We start from the raw sequence: 19,304 nt of genomic DNA, 5'->3' as shown, positions 1-19,304 counted from the left end.
TCCCAATCAGGAATCTTCTCACTCTCTTTAACATTGTAAGTGTTCTTTAATATTTTCAATGATTTCTCAGGGAATAAAGTTTATGTGGGGGATTGAAATTTGGTGCAGCTTGGTTGGATTTAAGGGGACTATTGTGCCTTACCAGTGGTACTCAAGTTACTATATGAAAACAGCTACAGGGAATTTCGTAGAGGTCATAATTTGGGAAAAGAAACTACACTGCTCTGGGATGGGGTGTTTCTTACAGTCACTGGTATTAACAATGATACTTGTGCTCTGGGTTTGTTGTCAGCTCTTAAAACTCTGTATGGAACAAACATTTACATTGGCAAAGACATGACGGAGCACTGCAGCTGTATTGAGGACCACAGTGTCCCTCACACCTCGCTCTGTCTTCCTGCAAGATAAACTGATAGAGTAGCATTCCCTGATCACTTGTCAGCAGCCTGAGACCTGCCTGCAACCTGCTCAACTAGTTTGAACCGAGAGGAAACTTAGAAGACTTCCCTGCAAATCCGCCTCAAACAAACACCAAGAAACAAAAAACAATAGCCCACATCTGGCTATCGATCATTAAGTTAACACCTCATGAAGTCATAACTTAGCTAGCTAACCTAATCCCGGATCAGGACAGAAGCACCAGCTCCCCTCTGTTATACAGTTTGTTTTTTATATTCCTGAATTAAAGATGATAACGCAAACAAACGTAGACAGAGAAAAACACAGATACTTTAAATAACACGTGTCAAATTACCCACAGAAACATTAGCGTAACAACATCAAACTCGTTTGCTGAGATGAGCAGTTTGCTTACCTCCGTGACCACAACCCATAAAAACACAGCTTCTGAACTTTGCAGGGCTCTAAAGTTATCACCCGACACTTCCGCGAGGTTCTCCGGACTCACCGTGAAGGTTCGGGGCCCGGAAACAGGAGAAAACGTTGGAGAAATGTTGAAGTTTCGCGTCGCTGCTGGTCCGAGGACCTGTTGCTGACAGCTCCGTGTGTCACACCAACAACATGGCTGACGGCGAGTGATGTGTGGCTGTTAACGTCTCACCGTCCCCCGGGAGGGAGGAGGGAGAGCCGGGGAGGAGGGAGCGAGGGCGAGAGTGATGATGGGGCGGATACAGAAGAAATGATTCCACGAAACACATTTTAATTTGAAGTCCTGTATTACTTTAAGATCCCCGCGTCGTTCTCTGCAGGTCGATGTAGTCATGTCCCTGAACTCCTGTGACATTCCTCCTGAATGTTAAAGTATTAAAACGGGTGATCACAATAAGGATGACATGGCTGAGAAACCGCGTTGTCAACATTACAGTTAACTACTATAAATAAATAATGGTTTATTTCACTGGAAGGTTTGTTCTGTATAATTTTTTTTAGCTCGTACAAGCTTACTACATCTCCCACAGTGCATTGCGGCTGCTTCACGTCACATTTCGCGACTTCTTTAAGCAAATTGCGACCTGCCGCAAAGGACTTTTACCTCCAGTTTACAACCCGGTGCCTTGAAAGACGAGTGGGCAGCGATATGTTCAACAAAAAGCCCCGGAGGAACTTTCGGCAGAGGAAACAAAGCTCCAGCGACGGAGAGGACCAGCGGGGGACCAGCGGAGATGGAGGCGACACTGAGATTCCTCCGGCTGGGTTCAATAAGCTGGTCAAAGTGGCCCCGGGCCGCGGGATCTCCTGCAGCTCCAAGCCGGAGTCGACGCCTCCAAGGAGGGATTCGCCTGACAGCAGCGACGGGGAGGAGGCAGAGCCAATGGGAGTGACAACGGGAAAAGAAGAGAGGGGGAACGATGCAGGGAAAAAGAAAACAAACACTGCCCTCAGTTTCTCTGGGGACAGAGAAGGTAACTAAGATGGACCTCAGCTGGTGAACGTGAAACAAACGTTGGAGGCAAAGAAACATGACATGAGTTTGCCTGTGTCTGAGGAGGTGTACTGTAATAATAAGGCTGGAAATAACTAAGACGTATTGACAGGATGTATTAGATCAGAATTGTTGTTCTTGGATGTTATTTACTTTTGGTAAAGTGTCAACTCAGCCCAGACCACCAGGAGGCACTAGTTATGACCCTTAAACACTGTGTGTAAATACTTTAAGTTAGTCCATCATCTGCTCAGACGGGTCCTGTATTAGTTAGTGACTCTGTCTTGAGTTAAATAGATAAAGCTGTGTGTACTTCAAAGTATTAGTAGAGTTGAGTTTTATTCTCATGTAGGACTAGTTGGTTTCTTGCTTTGTAGCCATGTAATAAAGTTACTATACATATACTACTTTATTGGTAAAACTAGAGTGGCCCTGTAACACTTGCCAACGTAATAACAGCCCACAAACGTAGTACAAATCGGCAGCCTTTAATGCAATAATACCACACACATAATACAATTCCCACAAATTCAATAGCAGTTGACTACTACGAACATAATACATAATTTCCTGCAAATGTAATAGCTATTACTAGATATATTTACGTGTCTCCAAACAATCCTGTGAACTGACAAGGATTGATAAAGCTGCGTGCAACTTGTTGGTAACCCATCAAATAGTTTCCTGCTAACAGACAAACAGACAGACAAAAAACAAATGCAGACAAAACCAGAACCTCCTTGGTAGAGGTAATAAGTGTACTGTGACAGGGTGTAACACTGTACAGCATGTTGGTGCTCACTGATCTGTGGTTTTCTTCTCATTGTCTCAGCTGAAGAACCAACATTTAAACTGAAGAAGTCCTCTGATAAAGTGGTGTTGTTCCAAGCCAGGAAGAAGGAAGCTTCACCTGCTAAGACCCGCCACAGCACAGGTAGGTGGCGTTGCATGAATGGATCATGTCAAAAAATGCTCATGACCCTTAAACACTGTGACAATAACCAATGCATATATTCACTATGTTGTTAATGTATTTAGCAGTAGTAGAAATTCTTGAATATACACTAGAACACCTCAATGTATTAGCAGTGAGCATGTTAACAGATGTTGTTTCTTACAGAGGAATATTGTTTCAAATAAGAAGGATTCTCAGCTAACAAACTTAACATGTTTCAGTTATTAATGTGATTAAACCCAAGTAAAGCAAAGATTTACAACATATCTCTGCAATTGTCAAGATAATTATGCAATAGTGTTGGACAACATCTTCATACATACAAATATTTCCCACTTCTCTCTGCCAGGCCCAGCTGGTGTCAGTGCCCCACCATCTGTTTCTCCCAGGCAAGATTCTGACAGTCAGTCTTCACCACATAGTCTGTACCATAGTGATGACAGTGAAGATGATGATGATGGTAATGATGATGATAACAACAGCAAGAAAGATGACAATGACAGTGATGAAGGTGGTGCCAGGTCTCCCTCAGCGAGCTCGGACTCCAGCCGCTCTTCTGCTAGACCAGGTGTGTGTTTTTGGTGGACTTTACTGTGTGTATGTCAGAGAGTACAACACTCACAGATGGATAGTGTGCATTTTGGGGTTTTAAATTCACGGGTGGTTGGTTGGAAGTTTGTATTTGTTTTGCTGACATTTTCCTGTGCATTAATTAACATGCATGTTACTGTCTGTTGATTTAATTAGTGCGTATACCCAACGCTGAGGCGATCCTGGCAGCCAAGAGGCAGCGTCAGGCCATTCGATCCCAGAAAGAGTACATCTCCCTGGGCAGAAATGGCCAGAGCTCCGCAGGTAGCACCCCAGATCACTACAGCAGAGACGACGATGATGAAGAAAGAGTCGATGATGATGATGAACCAGATGATCATGAGAGAAGAATCGAGTTTGCACCACGACTGAAGAGCATCAGAGAGAGGATTGCTGAGAAGATTGGTATGTGAGGGAGAGGGAAAGGGAAGAGGGGAGAAAGGAAGGGGATGATTAAATGTTATGTATGTTCGGATGCAGAAATGTATGTGCTCTCAAATCGTAGATTTAAAAAGCTGCAGTATTAATCTAATATTATTGTATTGGTGGTATCCTGCGTACCATGGAATGAACACTTTGTGATCACTTTTATACTGTACAATTTTGTATGTTTAATCTAGGAGGGAGTGATGGCAGTCTGTCAGGGACTGATGGGGAAGAGCAAGAACTTTGGGAGGAAACACAAATTGGGAAGGGAGTCAAGAGACATCCAGGAGGACAGGTAGGACAGTCCATGAAACATCTTCCTGTCTTTTATTTACTTTTTCCTGTTCAAGTCTTTTACACGTTCTATTTTTTTCTTAAGGTTTTCATTTTCTCGTGTGACTTTTCTGTTTTGCAATCTTTCTGGATTACTCCTTTGTCACAACCAGTGTGCAGCTGGTCTTAGACTTCTGTTTCTGAAGACTTCTACCAGCAGAGTCGCTTCTCCTCTCTGCTCAGCAGGTTTGACGTCCTTTTATCCTCTTGTTTTCTTCCTCTCAGAGCCCATCTGGCAGTGAGTCCAGCAGCTCTGGCAGCAGCAGACGAAACAGAGGAAGACAAAAGACGAGACTAGCACGGGTCAGAATCCCAAAGACCCTTCCTCCTGTCAGTGTTTCAATGGTCAAGAGGAGGATCACTGGAAAGTATGTTTATATCACACCATAAAAAAATTCAATATAAGTGGTATAACAGTCTGGTTCAGATGTATTTTTCATGCTCATATATGTTTACTTTTCTCCTGTATTTATTACTTCTCGGTGCCTAGCAGTACTTATGTAATCAAACATACACAACAAGTTTTCCTCACTTTCCTCTCTTTTTCTTCTTTTGAGACTGGAGTCCCTGAAGGAGGTGCACAGAGCGCGGCAAGCAGAGTTGAGGAAGATGGAGGGAGATGTTGAAAGTGCTACAACCTCAGTGGAGGCGCTGAGTGAGAGTTCCTCAGAGAGGCAGCTGAAGTTCTACAGGAGCATGACCCTCTATGCTCACAACTTGTTGGAGTGTCTGCAGGAAAAGGTAAAAAAATGAATGAGTCTCTCCAAATTATCGCTATTGTCTCTACTCTATCATCATCTTTGAATATAAAAATGCATTTATTGGTTTATCAGTCAACTGTGTGTCAGTGAGAACTGGTGGTGGAGCCTGACTTGAGGTTGCGAGGCTGATAACCAGCCTTAAGGGTTTGGTTGCCAATGTTGTTGAAAGGATTTCCATATTTTATGATTTTATTCTGGTGTGATCTTATTTGACTCAATCAATACAATCAGTGTGTCACCAGAAAGTTACAAACCCAAGGCAAGAGTGCTGAGTATTTTTTAATTCTAAGACCTGACCAGTGGTCTCACATTGGATAAACCAGAGCAGCCCCAGCAGTTGGTTGTGGCCCAAGTCAGCTGTCAAATCTTGGATGAAAACCAAAGGAGAATAATGTCTGTCCATTAAATGTTATACTCTTCATCAATCAAGAGATTTTGTCTTGCACCAGCAGCCTGTAGGAAACATTAACGACCCCCTTTTCGGAAGATGAATGGTGATAGTTTTCTGACTGAGAAAAATGTGTTGACTGTAGGTTGTGGAGATCAACTCTTTGGAGCTGGAGCTTCACACTCTGCTGTCTGACCAGATGGACACGCTGTTGGCTCAGAGAAGACAGAAGGTCAAGGAGCAGGCAGAGCGTCTGCAACAGCTCAGCTGTGAGTTTGATGATTAAACTTTAAACATTTGAAAGTGTGGGCCAATTCTCCAGGTGATAACACTGTGTCAGTGCAACAACAAGATACCAAATAAGTCAAATTGGTTTAGTCCTTCTTTGTATTGTTTCCCAGGAGGAACATTTTTATGCAGAAACTCTGCTGTAGATATTGAAGATAAAATGGAATCCAGATGCAATGTTGGAATTAAGTGGATTTTTCACCTCATTTTTCAGATAGCACAGAGGAGCAGGGTGGAAGCTCAGCCAATGGATCAGAAAATCAAGGGTGAGTGTAATAAAATATCTTTCATGACACATTTTCCTTCTTTGGTTAATAGCTCTTTTAGATGCTATATTAAATATATCATACCCTAAATCTACAAGATTTCTGAAATAGAAAATGACAAAAGGCTACAAAATATATTTATTAAAATCCAGTACACCAATATTGAAAAATGGGATATAGTCAAGTTTAGTTAAATAGCTCCTCTGATCTACTCTTACATACATATACAATATCTGTCTTATGTGTTGCAGGGACATGAGCACTGAGGAAGACTTTGATATTCCTGAGGACTCCCTACCTTCAGCAGAAGAGGAAGAGCAGCTACAGAAGAAAAAGGGTGAGTACGAATTGATTGGACTCAACTTGGCCTAATCATTTTATTCTAACAATGCAGCTTTAACAATAAGTGTTATACCATAAAAACAGATACAAATCCAAATGTATTATGTCTAGGCTGAGTCACTGATCCATTTGTTGCTTTTCTCTCACTCACTCTTCTACTCTCTGCTTCCTCTCCAGCTGATATCATGTTGAGGTCCCAGGCGTTGTTTTCGGACGTTCAGGATGACTTCTGCGATGTTAAAAAGATTCTGTCTCGCTTTGAAGAATGGAGAGGATCTTACTCTGACTCTTACCACAGTGCCTACATCTCTCTGTGTCTGCCAAAGTTGTTGAACCCGATCATTAGACATCAGCTGCTGATGTGGAACCCACTGAAGGTTTGCACACAAACAGAGGTTTAGTGAATACATTCACACGACATTACACAACACATGACATTTTGTGTGCCTAATGTTATGGTTGTCTGTGTGTCTCAGGATACCAGTGGGGACTTTGAAAACCTCCCATGGTTCTCAGCAGTGGAGACTTTTTGTCATGGACATGGCCACGAGGAGCTTGAAAACACAGACAGAGAGACGTTGTCTAATGTCATAGAAAAGACTGTCCTACCCAAAATGACTGGTAACACACACACTCGCACACTCAGGCATGATCTCTGACTTTTTCCCACTGTTCTACAGACAAATGTACATTTACACGACTTAATAGATAAATATATTAACCCTATTTTCTATAGGTTTGACTTGTTGAAGGGAAATCTAACTAGAAACCATAATAGAGATTGTTTGAAACTACTTAATGCTACAGTGAGAACAGACAAGTGCCTGGGAACTACATTTTTATAACTGGAAAATGATATGTTAATATTAGTAACTACATCAACAATATTTCTGTCCTCTTCATGCACAAAATGTTTCTCATCTCCCTTCTCTACTTCTTGCTTTTCCACTGCATGCTCTGGGAATATTGTTGTAAATCAGGCTAGCATTCAGATCTGAGTGATTTGTCATGTTTGCTGTGTACCCACCGTTAAACATTCCGTCCACCTCTTTGGCTTGTATTAGACGACAGATGTGAGAAACTACAGAAGCCTCATTCTCTGTCTGTCTTTGTTCTGCTCTGATGCTTAGCCTTTGTGGAGCTGGTGTGGGACCCCATGTCCCGTCAACAATCAGTCTGTCTCACTGATGTGTGTCACAGCCTGAAGGAGGACTACTCCATCTTTGAAGGAGAGCAGAGCAAACCAGTCAAGGTAGAGTGAACACTTGTACATCAGGTTTCTATGTATTAATCAGTGCAGAAACCATCCTGCTTCTATCCTGTCCTTTTTTAAGTTGATTTTTAATGTTTAAAAATTAATTTACAGTGAAAATTAATGTCTTATATCTAACAATTAAGTTATATAGAAAAAACTTTAAACCAAAATCATGTAAACATACGATAATTAGCATATACACAGCGTATGAACGTGTTTGTGTTAACAATGTGTGTTTGTGTCCTGTGCAGACGTTCATAGAGGCTGTGGTGAGGAGACTGAGGAGCTGTGTTGATGAAGATGTCTTCATCCCTCTGTACCCAAAAAAGTCAGTTTGGTTTTTGCCACTTGAAATTTATCCATCTTCACTTAAATGACTTGCAGTGACAAAGCACATTTAACTTCACCTCAGTGTCCGTCTTATTAAGCACACTGTAACGTCTCTTCTTGTCTTGACCAATTATCCACTTTACCTCACGTCTCTGCTCAATCATTAGATACAATTGAAAGATCAGTGACTAACTTTGATGTAGTTTTTCAGTCAGGTCAATCAAAATGGTGTCAAATTATGATATCATTAATTTATGCTGTTTGTTTTTCTATCCAGGTTCTCAGAGGACAAGTTGACTCCTCAGAGTCGTTTCAGAGAACAACAGTTCTGGACGGCCATTAAAGTACTGCTCTCTCTAACAAATAATGTTTAAAAGAACACTTGTGTATCTTATATTGTCTCTTTTGTACCAGGTGGGGGCGCTAAAGCTGAGTTGTTTTGTATTTCCATTAGCTACTAGGTAACATGGGGAAATGGGCTTTGCTGCTTCCTGAGACTTTACTAAAGGAACTGATGTTGGACAAACTGCTGAACAGATACCTGATGATCACTCTGTGCAGTCAGACTCAACCCAACAATACTAACCATGCCTGCAAGAAGGTATTTTGAATTTATATTGTTAATATGGAATGTGTATCTATGCACCAGTCTCCATTTTGATTCTTCCTCTCATTCTCTGGTCTTTTCCCCTCTTAACCTATGCTACTCTCTCTCTCCCCTCTCCTCTTACCAGATTGGAGATGGCCTTCCGCTCTCTTGGTTCAAAGGTGTGAGCGCTTGTTTGCCTCAGCTCCAGAATTTTGAGAACCATCTTGTTCAAAAAGTTCATACCATCTGCAAACAGCAGTCTCCTAAAGATCCGAACACGAGGTAATAAAAACAGAAGAAAGAAAACTTTTTAAATTGCCATCACCTTAAGTCAGCCTAGTCCATGAAATGAGAAAAAAAACCCTCTTATCAAGTTATTCTGCCTCCAGCTTTAACAAAATTGGTCGTTGTGAACAAGGTTACTTAAAAATCTAGTACGTTCCACATTCAAGTTAGATTTACTCAAGGGATCATGTAGGAGTGTTTTTAGTTTGACAGATAAATTCTTTGTACTATTTTTTTATTGGTTGAGTAACTACTGAAGAAGATCAAATCATTTTTTGCCTTTTAAAACAAAAGTTCATTATTTATTGAAGAGGCTGCATGTTTGTGGTTACAAACATAAGCACGAATATAAAACCTGCTTTCATATTCCCTAATCGTGTGACATCTGCAGCATCACAATTAAGATCTTTCAGTTTTAGTTGTCAACTTTATGAATGATCATGCATTAGGTTCATATGTTCATAAACAAGATCATAACTGGAATTCTCTAACTCAGATATTTGCTGTTCACTGCAGGTCTGCTGTGGTTGAAGTGCTGCAGCTTCTGAGCAGAATCAGGTGCAATGACTCCATCATGGCCATAGCAGAGAAATACCACTATGAAGATGTCATCTACTCTCATCAGCTGCTGAACCAAGACACAGAATGAAGTGATGTTAAATGTGGTTACACATAGAATATATGGCAACAAATGATAAACCAAGGAACCAACTAAAAGAAATGTGTAAAAACTATTTTTAGTCATGACATTTTTGTTGTTTTGTACATGAGATAACTGTATTTTTATGAATAAATATTTGCATTTTGTCAATAATGAGTTTTATGTAGAATCTTTCTATTCCCCGTCATTCTTTACACTTTAGTGACTTTCTGCTGATTCCTGTGGACTCATTTTGAATTTAGTATTGTGAATTCACTTCTCAAAGATTAAACTCCCTCACTGTAAAGACAAGTTGCAGCCAGTGTATCACAGGACCAACATATAGAGACAAACAACCATTCACACTCACCCCTATGGTCAGTGTAGTATCAATCTGCATGTCTTTGGACTGTGGGAGGAACCCGGAGTACCTAGAGGAAATCCACAGAGACAAGGAGAACATGCAAACTCCAAACACAAAGACCCCTGCTGGACGGGGATTTGTCAGAATTTGTGAAAAATGCAAAGTCCTTATAGGTGCATTAAATCCATGATCCAAGTAGAAGAAAAGATTCAGTTTTAAGGTTATTACTCAGTTATGTACACAATGTGAACTAAACTACTTTAACAGTACAAGAAATCCCAAACTCACCTGGGTCATCATGAATCATTTGGATTTATGTCTATGATGTGTCATCACTACACAACCAAACAGTGCGAAATTACAAAACATTTTACAAAACATTAAAACCTCATATGAAGCCTTAGGACACGTTTGTCTTGTTTTACACCAGTTTGCCTCCATACATGAAATGAACACAATAGTTAATCCTGGATGCATGTTAGGGCCTTACTGACTTTCCCATAAAGCTGTAAGAAAGACTCAAGACTTGTTTCTGTTATCAGAGATGATTTTATTTACGAGGCCCGTACAAAGCAAAACACATCAAAACTGCCACATGCACATGAGGCTCAAAGTCTCAAAAACAAGTCTGAACTGAGATCAACCTTTTTCTATGAGGTTGAAAATAAGTCCAGTCCATGTGACCAACAAACAAACAAACAAACCCAAACTTTGAACACACATCTGTAAACTAAACAGCAGAGGATCTGTTCAGTTTAATGAAGTAACTCATGCTGTTTTGTGCACAAACAGCTGGATGCATTTTCTGACAAGGCTCAAAAAGCAAACACTGGAAAGAAGAAGTGCAGCAACAATCAGCTACAAAAAACCCAAACATTCCAGAGAGTAGGAGGACTAGGCCAGGCAAGGCGAGCATGTACGTGCACACACAGCAGATTTCTAATTGTCTATTGACAGCTTCACTTCACTGAACCAGAACAACAACATCAAGCTACTGTGTGCAACCAGGACAACACACAACTAAAGATTGTAGAAGAAGCTTTTCTTTGTGTTACAGATGTTTATCTGTTGCACTGATCTCAACCTACTTTTCCAGTCCTGTCTTATCTGTGATCATTACAGGTGATATTATAAAGCCATCTTCCTGCTATACTATGGTTTAACATTATGGGTAATTAAAAGGAACAGGAGAGTTTTGATCATCTACTCATGTTTGAGTAAAGGCAGACGCACACATGACCATGTAGAACTGAGGAGCATCTTTAATTGGTCACAGTGTCAGAGAAATATTGATCAGGGAGGGAACTAAATTCTGGCCAAATCTTCTTTTCAATGAGTCATTGGAGACATTTTAAAACTCTTCACACATACTTGTTCCTTCACTTCTACACTTGCTGTTTGTCTTTAAAGCAGAGGGTTAATAGTACATTCAAGCCAAGAGAAAACTGACAAGTTTCTGACCAAACCAAAAGGATAAATGCTGAAAGTACTAACCACAATGATGTTAGAACTCAATCTGAGAGATTACCCTCTCATGAAGTTTAAACTTCCCAGTTTTTATTATCCATGTTAGTAAGTGCTCGGAAAACCTGGAGTACGGCCTCAGGGAGGGGACTAACTTTAGATGACGGAGAACTGAATGCCGTGTTTGTTGAGGCGGTCGACCAGCGTGGTTTTTGCAAACGCAGCTCCTGGAGTGTAGACTCCTCCCCTGGAAACGAAGGATAAAAAGATGAACTGAATATAAATATAAATTAATTTCATACAAAAACGAAAAGTTATCAATGGACTTTCTTGCAATTCCCTGATGATAAACTACAGTTCTATTAAAAATCTGACATGAATATGCTGTAGCAATATTATCCATGCAGCTTCTATTTTTCTTTTATTAAAAAAAACTGCATGCACAAATTTAACTCTAATCTGTTTATTCACAGATAGTCTCTCACCCAATTCCTGCAGTCATTTGCAGGTGTGGCGCATATCTATATAAATATATATATAGTATGTGGCAGATTTGTGGTGTGATAAGACTCACTTCTTGGGCAAAGCTGTGGATTCATTGAGGATCGTGAGAGCAGCTTGTACCATGGCAATGGGTGTGGCCACATATCCACACTCTGATTGTAAAAGAAAGACAAATAAACAGACAGACATATGAAGGAAGGTGTTAAACAGGTCAGACGACCTCATCAAACGACAGGTTTGTTTCAGTCAATGGTTTTTGTTCCTGTGTTACAAAAATTATTATATAATTATACAGCCAATCTCAAGCCACACATTAAATACTGTTTGAGTGAAACCCAAGTTAAATCAAGCACCAAACCTGAATTATATGAGGACTTAAAATATCCAGTTACCTGGTCCCTGAACCAGGGTACGGATCTTGGCATTAGGTTTCCCTTGCGAAGGGTCCTCGCCCTCAGTGTATCCCTCTCCATAGAATGCAAACTGGAAGGACGAGGCCTCCATCTGACACACACATGGATGAAAAACAAATAAAACAACAAAACATCGTCTTATTAACATGTTTAAATAGCCAAAGCTTATTAGGACTAAGAATTGGTGTATTGACTGAATATCTAAGCCTCTAATTTGCTGTGGTATCAACACTTTACCTGCTTTCTAGTTGGTCCGGCCTTAGAGAAGAATCCAAAGGAGAAGAACTCTGGGTGCTGAGAAGGTTGGGGACAAACAACAGACAGATTTCTAATAGGCAGAATATTCAGTTCTGAAATGTGAGGTATGAAATATGAGATGGTATTGTTGATATGCACTGTAAGTTTGTTTACCTTGATGAGCAGGTTGCGCCCAAAGCTGAACTTGACCAGTAACCAGAACATCATGCCAGCAAACAGCAGCTTGATTATGCTGCCGATGCCTCCAATTCCTGCATAAGCTCCATACTGAACCTAGAGTAGATAATAACAGATTATTTAACCCCATAGAAACATAGAGGTAGTCATATGCACAATGCATGTTGTCTTAAACTGAAAAGAACAGTGATGATGTATCGTTCCTACACACACGCTTGTTTTATTGTTTGTTATTAATTCCAGTTTTTCCATATAAATATGCTCATTAGATTGATTCACAAGACTAAGCCATATTTTTCCAGAAGCTTACAATCATTATAAATCTCAGTTATTCTTGATGATACTTCTGTGCAAAAACAGCCTATTAAGAATTCAATGTATATGTTAATCATTAGTGGAAAATGAAAGTATAGAAAAAAATGAAGAGACTGACTGGTGAGGCATCATGCTCCTCTGCCAGGAAGCGCTGACTTCTCTTCACAACAGAGGGATCAGAGCCCATGAAGGGCACCGTATACTGCTGGATCTCATTACTGAAGAACAGTGATCCTCTGCAAATACACACACAAGCACAGAAAACCTTATTATTATCTCATCACATATGTCACATCAGTATGTTTCCGCAGATACGTAACAGGAAATAATGACCTTAAAATTATATAATCGAGGTAAACTGTCATCATTACATAGTTTCTCCACCAGAGACCATTGACAAGTACATTTTTTAAAGGTAAAATGCCTTACTCAATACATATGGACAAAGACCCACATTTCAAATACCCACATTATAACTGCAGACTCCCATGACTGCAGGTATCAAGTTGTCTTCGTCAGCTTAGTTAGTTGAGTTATTAATCGACCTACCTGCGCTTTATCTTGGAGCCAACAGTAGGCAGAGGTTTGTGATTAAACTTCCTTCTTAGACTCTGCAGCTTCGGGCCATCTGCAAAACCATAGACAGCAGACTGCCATGTGCCATCATGGATACACCCGCCCTGATAGAGGAAACCAAAGTAACACACACACCACACACACACACACAGAGAGAAGGAGAAAATATTTGATGCAATAATAAACATGAAAACTTAGTGTAAAGAAATCCACTACATGGACTTATGGGAAATGTCGTTACATACATCAGGTCCTGAGCCGACGGTCAGAAAGCTCTCCACTGCAGTGAGCGTACCTGTGGATGATACATATCTACATATCAGTGTCCTGAGGGAGAAGAGGGTTTTTTTTAATGCTATTGTGTGCATGTGTTTATACTGAATGTGCATGTGAGAAAGTGCATACCCTTGAACTGGTCCCTGGTGTAGAGGACTCCCATGTCTGCAGGTATGGAGTCGAAGCCACAGCTCCCGATGATGTAAACACCTTTGTCAGCTGCCTGGCTGCTGTAGTTTAACTGCATGCTCTCTAGAAACTGTAAACAGACAAACAAATCAATTCAAACTTTCAAACAATGATTTAACGGTAGTGAATTCGTTTTTAACAATCGGTATGAAATGGTGGTGAGGATCATTTTCAAAAATACCAAATAAGAGTGGAGTTCATATGAGATATGAAGGTGACTGTTGCTTACAAGTTTTGTCCTGAACCTGTCACAAAAGTGGTGGGATAGTTTGTATAGTTTCAAAGTCTATGTAAGCCTAAGAGACACAGCCTTAAAACACAGACTTCATGTTGGACCTTCCGAGTGCTGTCTTTGTTTCAGTGAGACAAGCTGCTTTACAGGAGACAGGCATCTAACAGTGAGGGATAAACTGCTGTCCTGCAGCCAAGTGACAGATCATTTTATCTAACGAGCTACAGCATGAAAGTCAGCACGTCTCCAATTTAATCCAAACACAAACAACAGCTAAATCCAATGTTCGGAAATCTGAGGCCTGATCCTCTGAGTCCAGCCCTGAGAAATGCTAAGTGATAGGATAAATAAAACACACTGCAACAAAAGAAAAAGAGCCTGAGCTGTAGAAAAGAAGGTCAAAATCTTTACACCTGATTCAGTGTGTCCAGTCACTTTTTAATAAAATTCAGTTTCCTTAATGGGAGACAAAGTGCCAGAATCCTACTGTTTGTTGAGTCATATTTTTAAATATATTCAGCTGTAACCTGTTGGGAATAAGAGCTGCTGGCAGCTGAGGGTGAAATAACCAGACGAGGTTAAATACAGCTTATTTATAGACCTACAGTAGGACTGTGGCCTCACAGTCCACCAGGTAACAGCCTGATGATTTCGATGATTTGCAGCTGAAAATGATTTTTGTAGTTGAAACAGCATATTTTATATATTCAGCTATATTTCAACATGAACATGCAGTAGATCCAAACAGTAACTGAAACAAGTTGAGATTAAATGTAGCCTATATTTAAAAACTCGTTTTAAAACTACAGGTTTCAACTGAACAACAATCATCCAAACTCAGATATATTCACATAACGATTTTCCTATAGTGGGTGTAGTGTTCAGTGTAGTGAAGTTTTCTGGAAGCTGGTGAAAGGAGAACTCAGGCAGCAGCTGATGTCATATGCAGAAGATGTTAATGTAGACATGATGCATCAAGGACACCACAAGGTGGAACAATATACAAACACTAACAGAGTTACATGAGCAATTGTCTCCCCCAAGTCTAAAGATGTCACCCACAGCCTCCCCATACATCTTCCTCGACTTGCATCACCCATTCTAACAGCACATCCATGAATGGCTAGAATTTCTGTCAATCTCTATGTTACATGTAGGTGTTTGAATATTATTGAACAGTTAAGCCTAAAGTAAGCATTCTTAAATCACATTGTGTCCTTTACGTCTTGCCACTAGTGTCTCTAACTGGGGCATGTGAGTTAGATATGAGAGTCCATGTGAGTAGACACTACAAAGTACTGTTGGTTGGCCCCTTATCTAAAACCTGACCTTGGGTGCTGCAAAGAGAGAGGGGAGTATGTAATGTGTGAGGATGGTCAGAAATACCTCAATAGTTGGGGACTAATAAAGTGTTATCTTATCTTAACTATCAGGAATATTCCATCAGTGCAAGAAATCAATGATGTGTGTAAAACCAGATAGATCATGGATTTATGATTAAAAGATTTTCTTTTCAAGGGAACTGACTTAACGTCCATCGAATCACAGAGTTGTCAACAAAGTCAGTGAACAGATTTTAGTTTTAGCTGAGGTTGAGTGCACAATGTGAAACATTTGATTGTGAAGACACAGATCACTGTCTTCAGTTTTACTTTGATGACTGACTGTTAGAAGAGGAACAGTAGTAAAGAGGGGGTCTTGAATTACAAAAAAACTGCCTATCCACCCGGGATTTGGATCCTCTTCTCCTGACATTAAATGTTCTATAAAATATGCTCCTTAACTGTGCTTTGGCAGCAACTTCTTATTAAATCAACTGAGTTAAATTCACACTGTAGATTTCTGGAAAAGTCTCCTCAACTTTCCCTCAGAGTTAATTTGAACAGAGTTTTCCCTAAACCTGCTTTCTGGAACAAAGCACTACAGGACAACGTCCAGTGACAGCATGAATGAAATATTGTGCAAAAGGAGAAGTGAAGGTAGGTCAGTAACTCAAGCTTTAAAACAGAAGGTTTCAAGCTTCAGTCCTTCAAGTTGGGCAGATTATTGATGGACGGAGTGAAGGGTTATATCACAGCCTTGTTTCAGTTCACATGCATAATGAAATTAAAAACTTCTGCCTCGTTAAGGATTTGTGTCAAAGACAATAAAAGGCCAAAGATAAATAAACACACACATACATTACAATACAATACAGAAATACAGAGCTATAAATACCTGAGGCTCTCCACAGATGTCAATGTGGTGAGCTCCATTCTCCACACAGGCTTTGACCACCGGCTCACCATAGAATCTGTACTATAGAGACAGAGAGAGAAAGACAGACAAACAGAAATTAATTCACACACTGTTCAACTTGTTTTAATCGTTACACTATCTCTCTGAATTGGTTCAATGGTCAGTTCTCCATTATCTATAAATAAGAGCTTAAGACAAAGTGTGGGACATCAGATAAAGCAGTGCACTAAAACGTGTTAGATGTGAGTCAAGAGGTTCAAAGTAATCTTAGGTTGTCTGATGGTGTAATGTTACATCATAACTGCAACAGGTAAAACCTTTGACCTTGTTTTTATCTCCATCTCTAGATTGTAGTAACAGTAGTAATAATACTACTACTAATCGTGTTAAAATTGAAAAACGCTTCCCTACAGTCACGTTGTGCTACACATATTCACTTGCAGTGCAAGGTACATTTTTTCAGTTTACCACTCCCTGTTTGTTTTTCACAATATTATGCAAGACATGAGGTTTACATAATACTATGTGGTGTGTCTCATTATTCTCTTTATGCTCATACAGAAGAAGCATGTGATTTGTATTGTCAACAAAAAAACTGAAACTGAAGATTAAACTCATTACTTCAACTCTCTGCCTTAGTATAAACTCGGCTGTAATGAAAGAATTCAGTTTGAAACAAGAACCTGAATGATGCACAGGGCGTGAAGCAGTGGAGCTGGAAACCAACTCTCCATTCTGACTCTAAGACAATGCCACACTTGTGTGCTGTAAGTCAGTGGCCTTCATTGTGTGAATGAAAACGACTGTGTGTGTGTGAGAAAGAAAAACAGAAAGACAGAGCAAGAGCGAGAAAGTTGGAGAAAAGTTGAGGAACACTGATGCCAAAGGGAAGATGCCACTGTGATCATGTCTTGAGATAACATGAGGAAAAATCAGTTTGCGTTACAAGAAGACAAAACTTCAAAGTTGTAACGATAAAATGGACACAGGCACAAACGTTTCTGTGGAGTCATCTACTTACAGGCCCCACACAGTTGAGAACAATCACTGCCTGTTTGCACATGGCTGCCAGGGAGTCTGGTTCTCCTACATCTGCCACGATGATGTCTACCTCTGACCTCAGCTCAGGTTTACCTGCACGCAAACATACATGAAGATAGGTGTTATAGGATATAAAAAAAAATATTCATGATGCAGTTACCTCAGCATTAACTCTATTAGACCAAAGATGCAAAACAGTCAACCCTCCATAAATGTCCTCAGCTGATTTGCCTTAATCACAATAAGAAAACCTCTCCTGAAAGCGTGTTTGTGTATTTGAATAGGTTTGATAATAAAATACAGATGGCCTCAAAAGGGGATGTTATAAACTCTATAGAAACTGGAGATAACGTGTCAGCTAGATTATGTGTGTGTGTGTGTGTGTGTGTGTGTGTGTGTGTGTGTGTGTGTGTGTGTGTGTGTGTGTTGGCAGAGAATTGATGTTCCATCAGCTGTTGCACACTCCCTGAAAAGAAGCGTCAAAGAGGAGGGCACAACAGAATAACTATCTAATCCTCTGGAAACTCACATTACTATCATGACAGCAGAATCACTCCCTGGTCTTCATCTGGTGTTGGACATGATTTTCCATGTTTAGCATGTTGCTTGGATACAAATCGACACCCTGGAAAATTACTGGCATACTAAATGTGTAAAGTAAATATTTGTATTTGTAAAATATTTCACATATTAACGGCATTAAGCTGAAATGATCACGCAATAAAGCAATGGCTACGTATTTTCACAATTATTTGTCAATTTAAATGGTTTATAAATGTGTGTGATTATGAATTGTTTATCTTTGACTGTGACTGTTAGTTGCACCCCCTGCCATTAAAGATCTGGTAAAGAACAGATTAATTGCAGCTCTAATTTCTATCTTTGGAGTCATCGAATACTGAAACAGAGCTGACCATCTGAAAATATACTCTGACTAAGCTTTTACAGTATTAAGCAAGAAATATCAACCATTTGCTGGGTGCAGTTTCAGCAAGTGTTCATTTCTACAACAACAAGAATAAGTACACAAATGCAGATATATAATCTTGAGCATACATACTTTTTAAAGATTTAATATAGGTATGGCTTGATTTATTAATTAGCATTTATTATCAGTTATTGTGATAATTGACCATTTTAAAAATTGTAAACTTTCTGTTGCAACCTCGCTTAGACTTTAGAGTTCAGGGTCAAAGTCATCATGTCAATCTGATCATAATCTGCGTGTCAAATTCAGATCGATCATCCTCGACTGAATAATCTCCCTTCAGGTTGAGTTCTCCAGAGACAGAAGACTCACTGGACTTGTGATCTCAGATGGACAAATGGAATAAACAAACGTTCCCTGCTGGAACACACACATGTCCCGGTTTTTTTCAGGTACGTACTCAGCACCCCGGCGGCCTGCTCCATAACTTTTTCCAGCTTCTGCTTGCTCCTGCCGGCCACGGCCCATTTCAGGTTCCCCTTCGGACCCTCGGACACGGACCGGGCCACCTCCTCCACCACAAACTGCCCCGTGAAGCCGGAGGCTCCGAAGATAACCAGGTGGTATGGCCTGCTGGAGGACGTCTCTACGCGTGCCATGGTGACAGGAGGCAGGCTGGAGGAGCTCACCTCTGTGTGGGTCTGACGGACTGAGGTGGAGCGATCCGCCTGTCTGTGCTTTTAACAACGCTGCTGTCTCTGCTTCCCTAGCCACACTATGCTAATATGCTAACAGATGTGAACACCAGCGGTAGTTTTTAGCTACCTTAACGATCACACGTAAAGAAGTGCGTTATGTTAAATATGTGCTTCCTAAGCAGCTTGTATGTGAGCAGAAATACGAGTTAAAACAACGATCGTTTGTCATTTATATCTTTAAATTCGCATATTAGGGTGACAACTTCCTCGAGTTTTTGATTGGTCGTCGCACATGTCGCT

At 40.3% G+C, this 19,304-nt stretch overlaps 3 protein-coding genes across 6 annotated transcripts in view; 1 reads left to right on the top strand and 2 right to left on the bottom strand.

Moving 5' to 3' along the window:
- itsn2b (intersectin 2b) overlaps positions 1–1,228 on the bottom strand; it is a 35,262-nt gene extending 34,034 nt beyond the window's left edge. For all 4 annotated transcript variants that reach the window (XM_069522304.1, XM_069522307.1, XM_020079972.2 and 1 more), the window contains exon 1: positions 908–1,228. The gene's annotated coding sequence lies outside the window, so the exon portion shown is untranslated. The remainder of the gene's footprint in view (positions 1–907) is intronic.
- Positions 1,229–1,459: 231 nt separating this feature from the next.
- Positions 1,460–9,505, top strand: gcfc2 (GC-rich sequence DNA-binding factor 2). The gene is made up of 18 exons (XM_020079973.2): positions 1,460–1,862; positions 2,715–2,816; positions 3,187–3,405; positions 3,585–3,833; positions 4,049–4,149; positions 4,413–4,555; positions 4,745–4,928; positions 5,482–5,605; positions 5,839–5,890; positions 6,142–6,227; positions 6,410–6,609; positions 6,709–6,853; positions 7,363–7,484; positions 7,739–7,815; positions 8,095–8,161; positions 8,272–8,418; positions 8,552–8,688; positions 9,208–9,505. Exons 1-18 carry the CDS (start codon positions 1,538–1,540, stop codon positions 9,338–9,340), a joined length of 2,613 nt encoding a protein of 870 aa, XP_019935532.2. The 5' UTR covers positions 1,460–1,537; the 3' UTR covers positions 9,341–9,505.
- Positions 9,506–10,224: 719 nt separating this feature from the next.
- LOC109625060 (saccharopine dehydrogenase-like oxidoreductase) lies at positions 10,225–19,298 on the bottom strand. Its single transcript, XM_020080112.2, has 12 exons — positions 18,767–19,298; positions 17,359–17,471; positions 16,317–16,397; positions 13,808–13,937; positions 13,648–13,697; positions 13,376–13,506; positions 12,945–13,062; positions 12,488–12,607; positions 12,314–12,370; positions 12,056–12,167; positions 11,734–11,815; positions 10,225–11,406 (listed from the first exon to the last, which is right to left on the bottom strand). The coding sequence occupies exons 1-12, from the start codon at positions 18,963–18,965 to the stop codon at positions 11,316–11,318; spliced, it is 1,284 nt and encodes a 427-aa protein (XP_019935671.1). The 5' UTR covers positions 18,966–19,298; the 3' UTR covers positions 10,225–11,315.
- Positions 19,299–19,304: the final 6 nt, after the last annotated feature.

This window comes from Paralichthys olivaceus, chromosome 1 (assembly GCF_024713975.1).
Source record: "Paralichthys olivaceus isolate ysfri-2021 chromosome 1, ASM2471397v2, whole genome shotgun sequence".
Taxonomy (NCBI): Eukaryota; Metazoa; Chordata; class Actinopteri; order Pleuronectiformes; family Paralichthyidae; genus Paralichthys; species Paralichthys olivaceus.
This window is presented reverse-complemented; position numbering and strand designations above follow the sequence as displayed.

Coding starts and splice junctions, on each gene's coding strand:
- gcfc2 (XM_020079973.2), top strand. CDS start 1,538: ATGTTCAACAAAAAGCCCCGGAGGAACTTTCGGCAGAGGAAACAAAGC. Junction 4,556..4,744: donor AAGAGGAGGATCACTGGAAA/GTATGTTTATAT, acceptor TCTTCTTTTGAG/ACTGGAGTCCCTGAAGGAGG. Junction 7,485..7,738: donor AGCAGAGCAAACCAGTCAAG/GTAGAGTGAACA, acceptor TGTCCTGTGCAG/ACGTTCATAGAGGCTGTGGT.
- LOC109625060 (XM_020080112.2), bottom strand. CDS start 18,965: ATGGCACGCGTAGAGACGTCCTCCAGCAGGCCATACCACCTGGTTATC. Junction 16,398..17,358: donor TTCTCAACTGTGTGGGGCCT/GTAAGTAGATGA, acceptor CTGTCTCTATAG/TACAGATTCTATGGTGAGCC. Junction 12,168..12,313: donor CCGGACCAACTAGAAAGCAG/GTAAAGTGTTGA, acceptor TGTGTGTGTCAG/ATGGAGGCCTCGTCCTTCCA.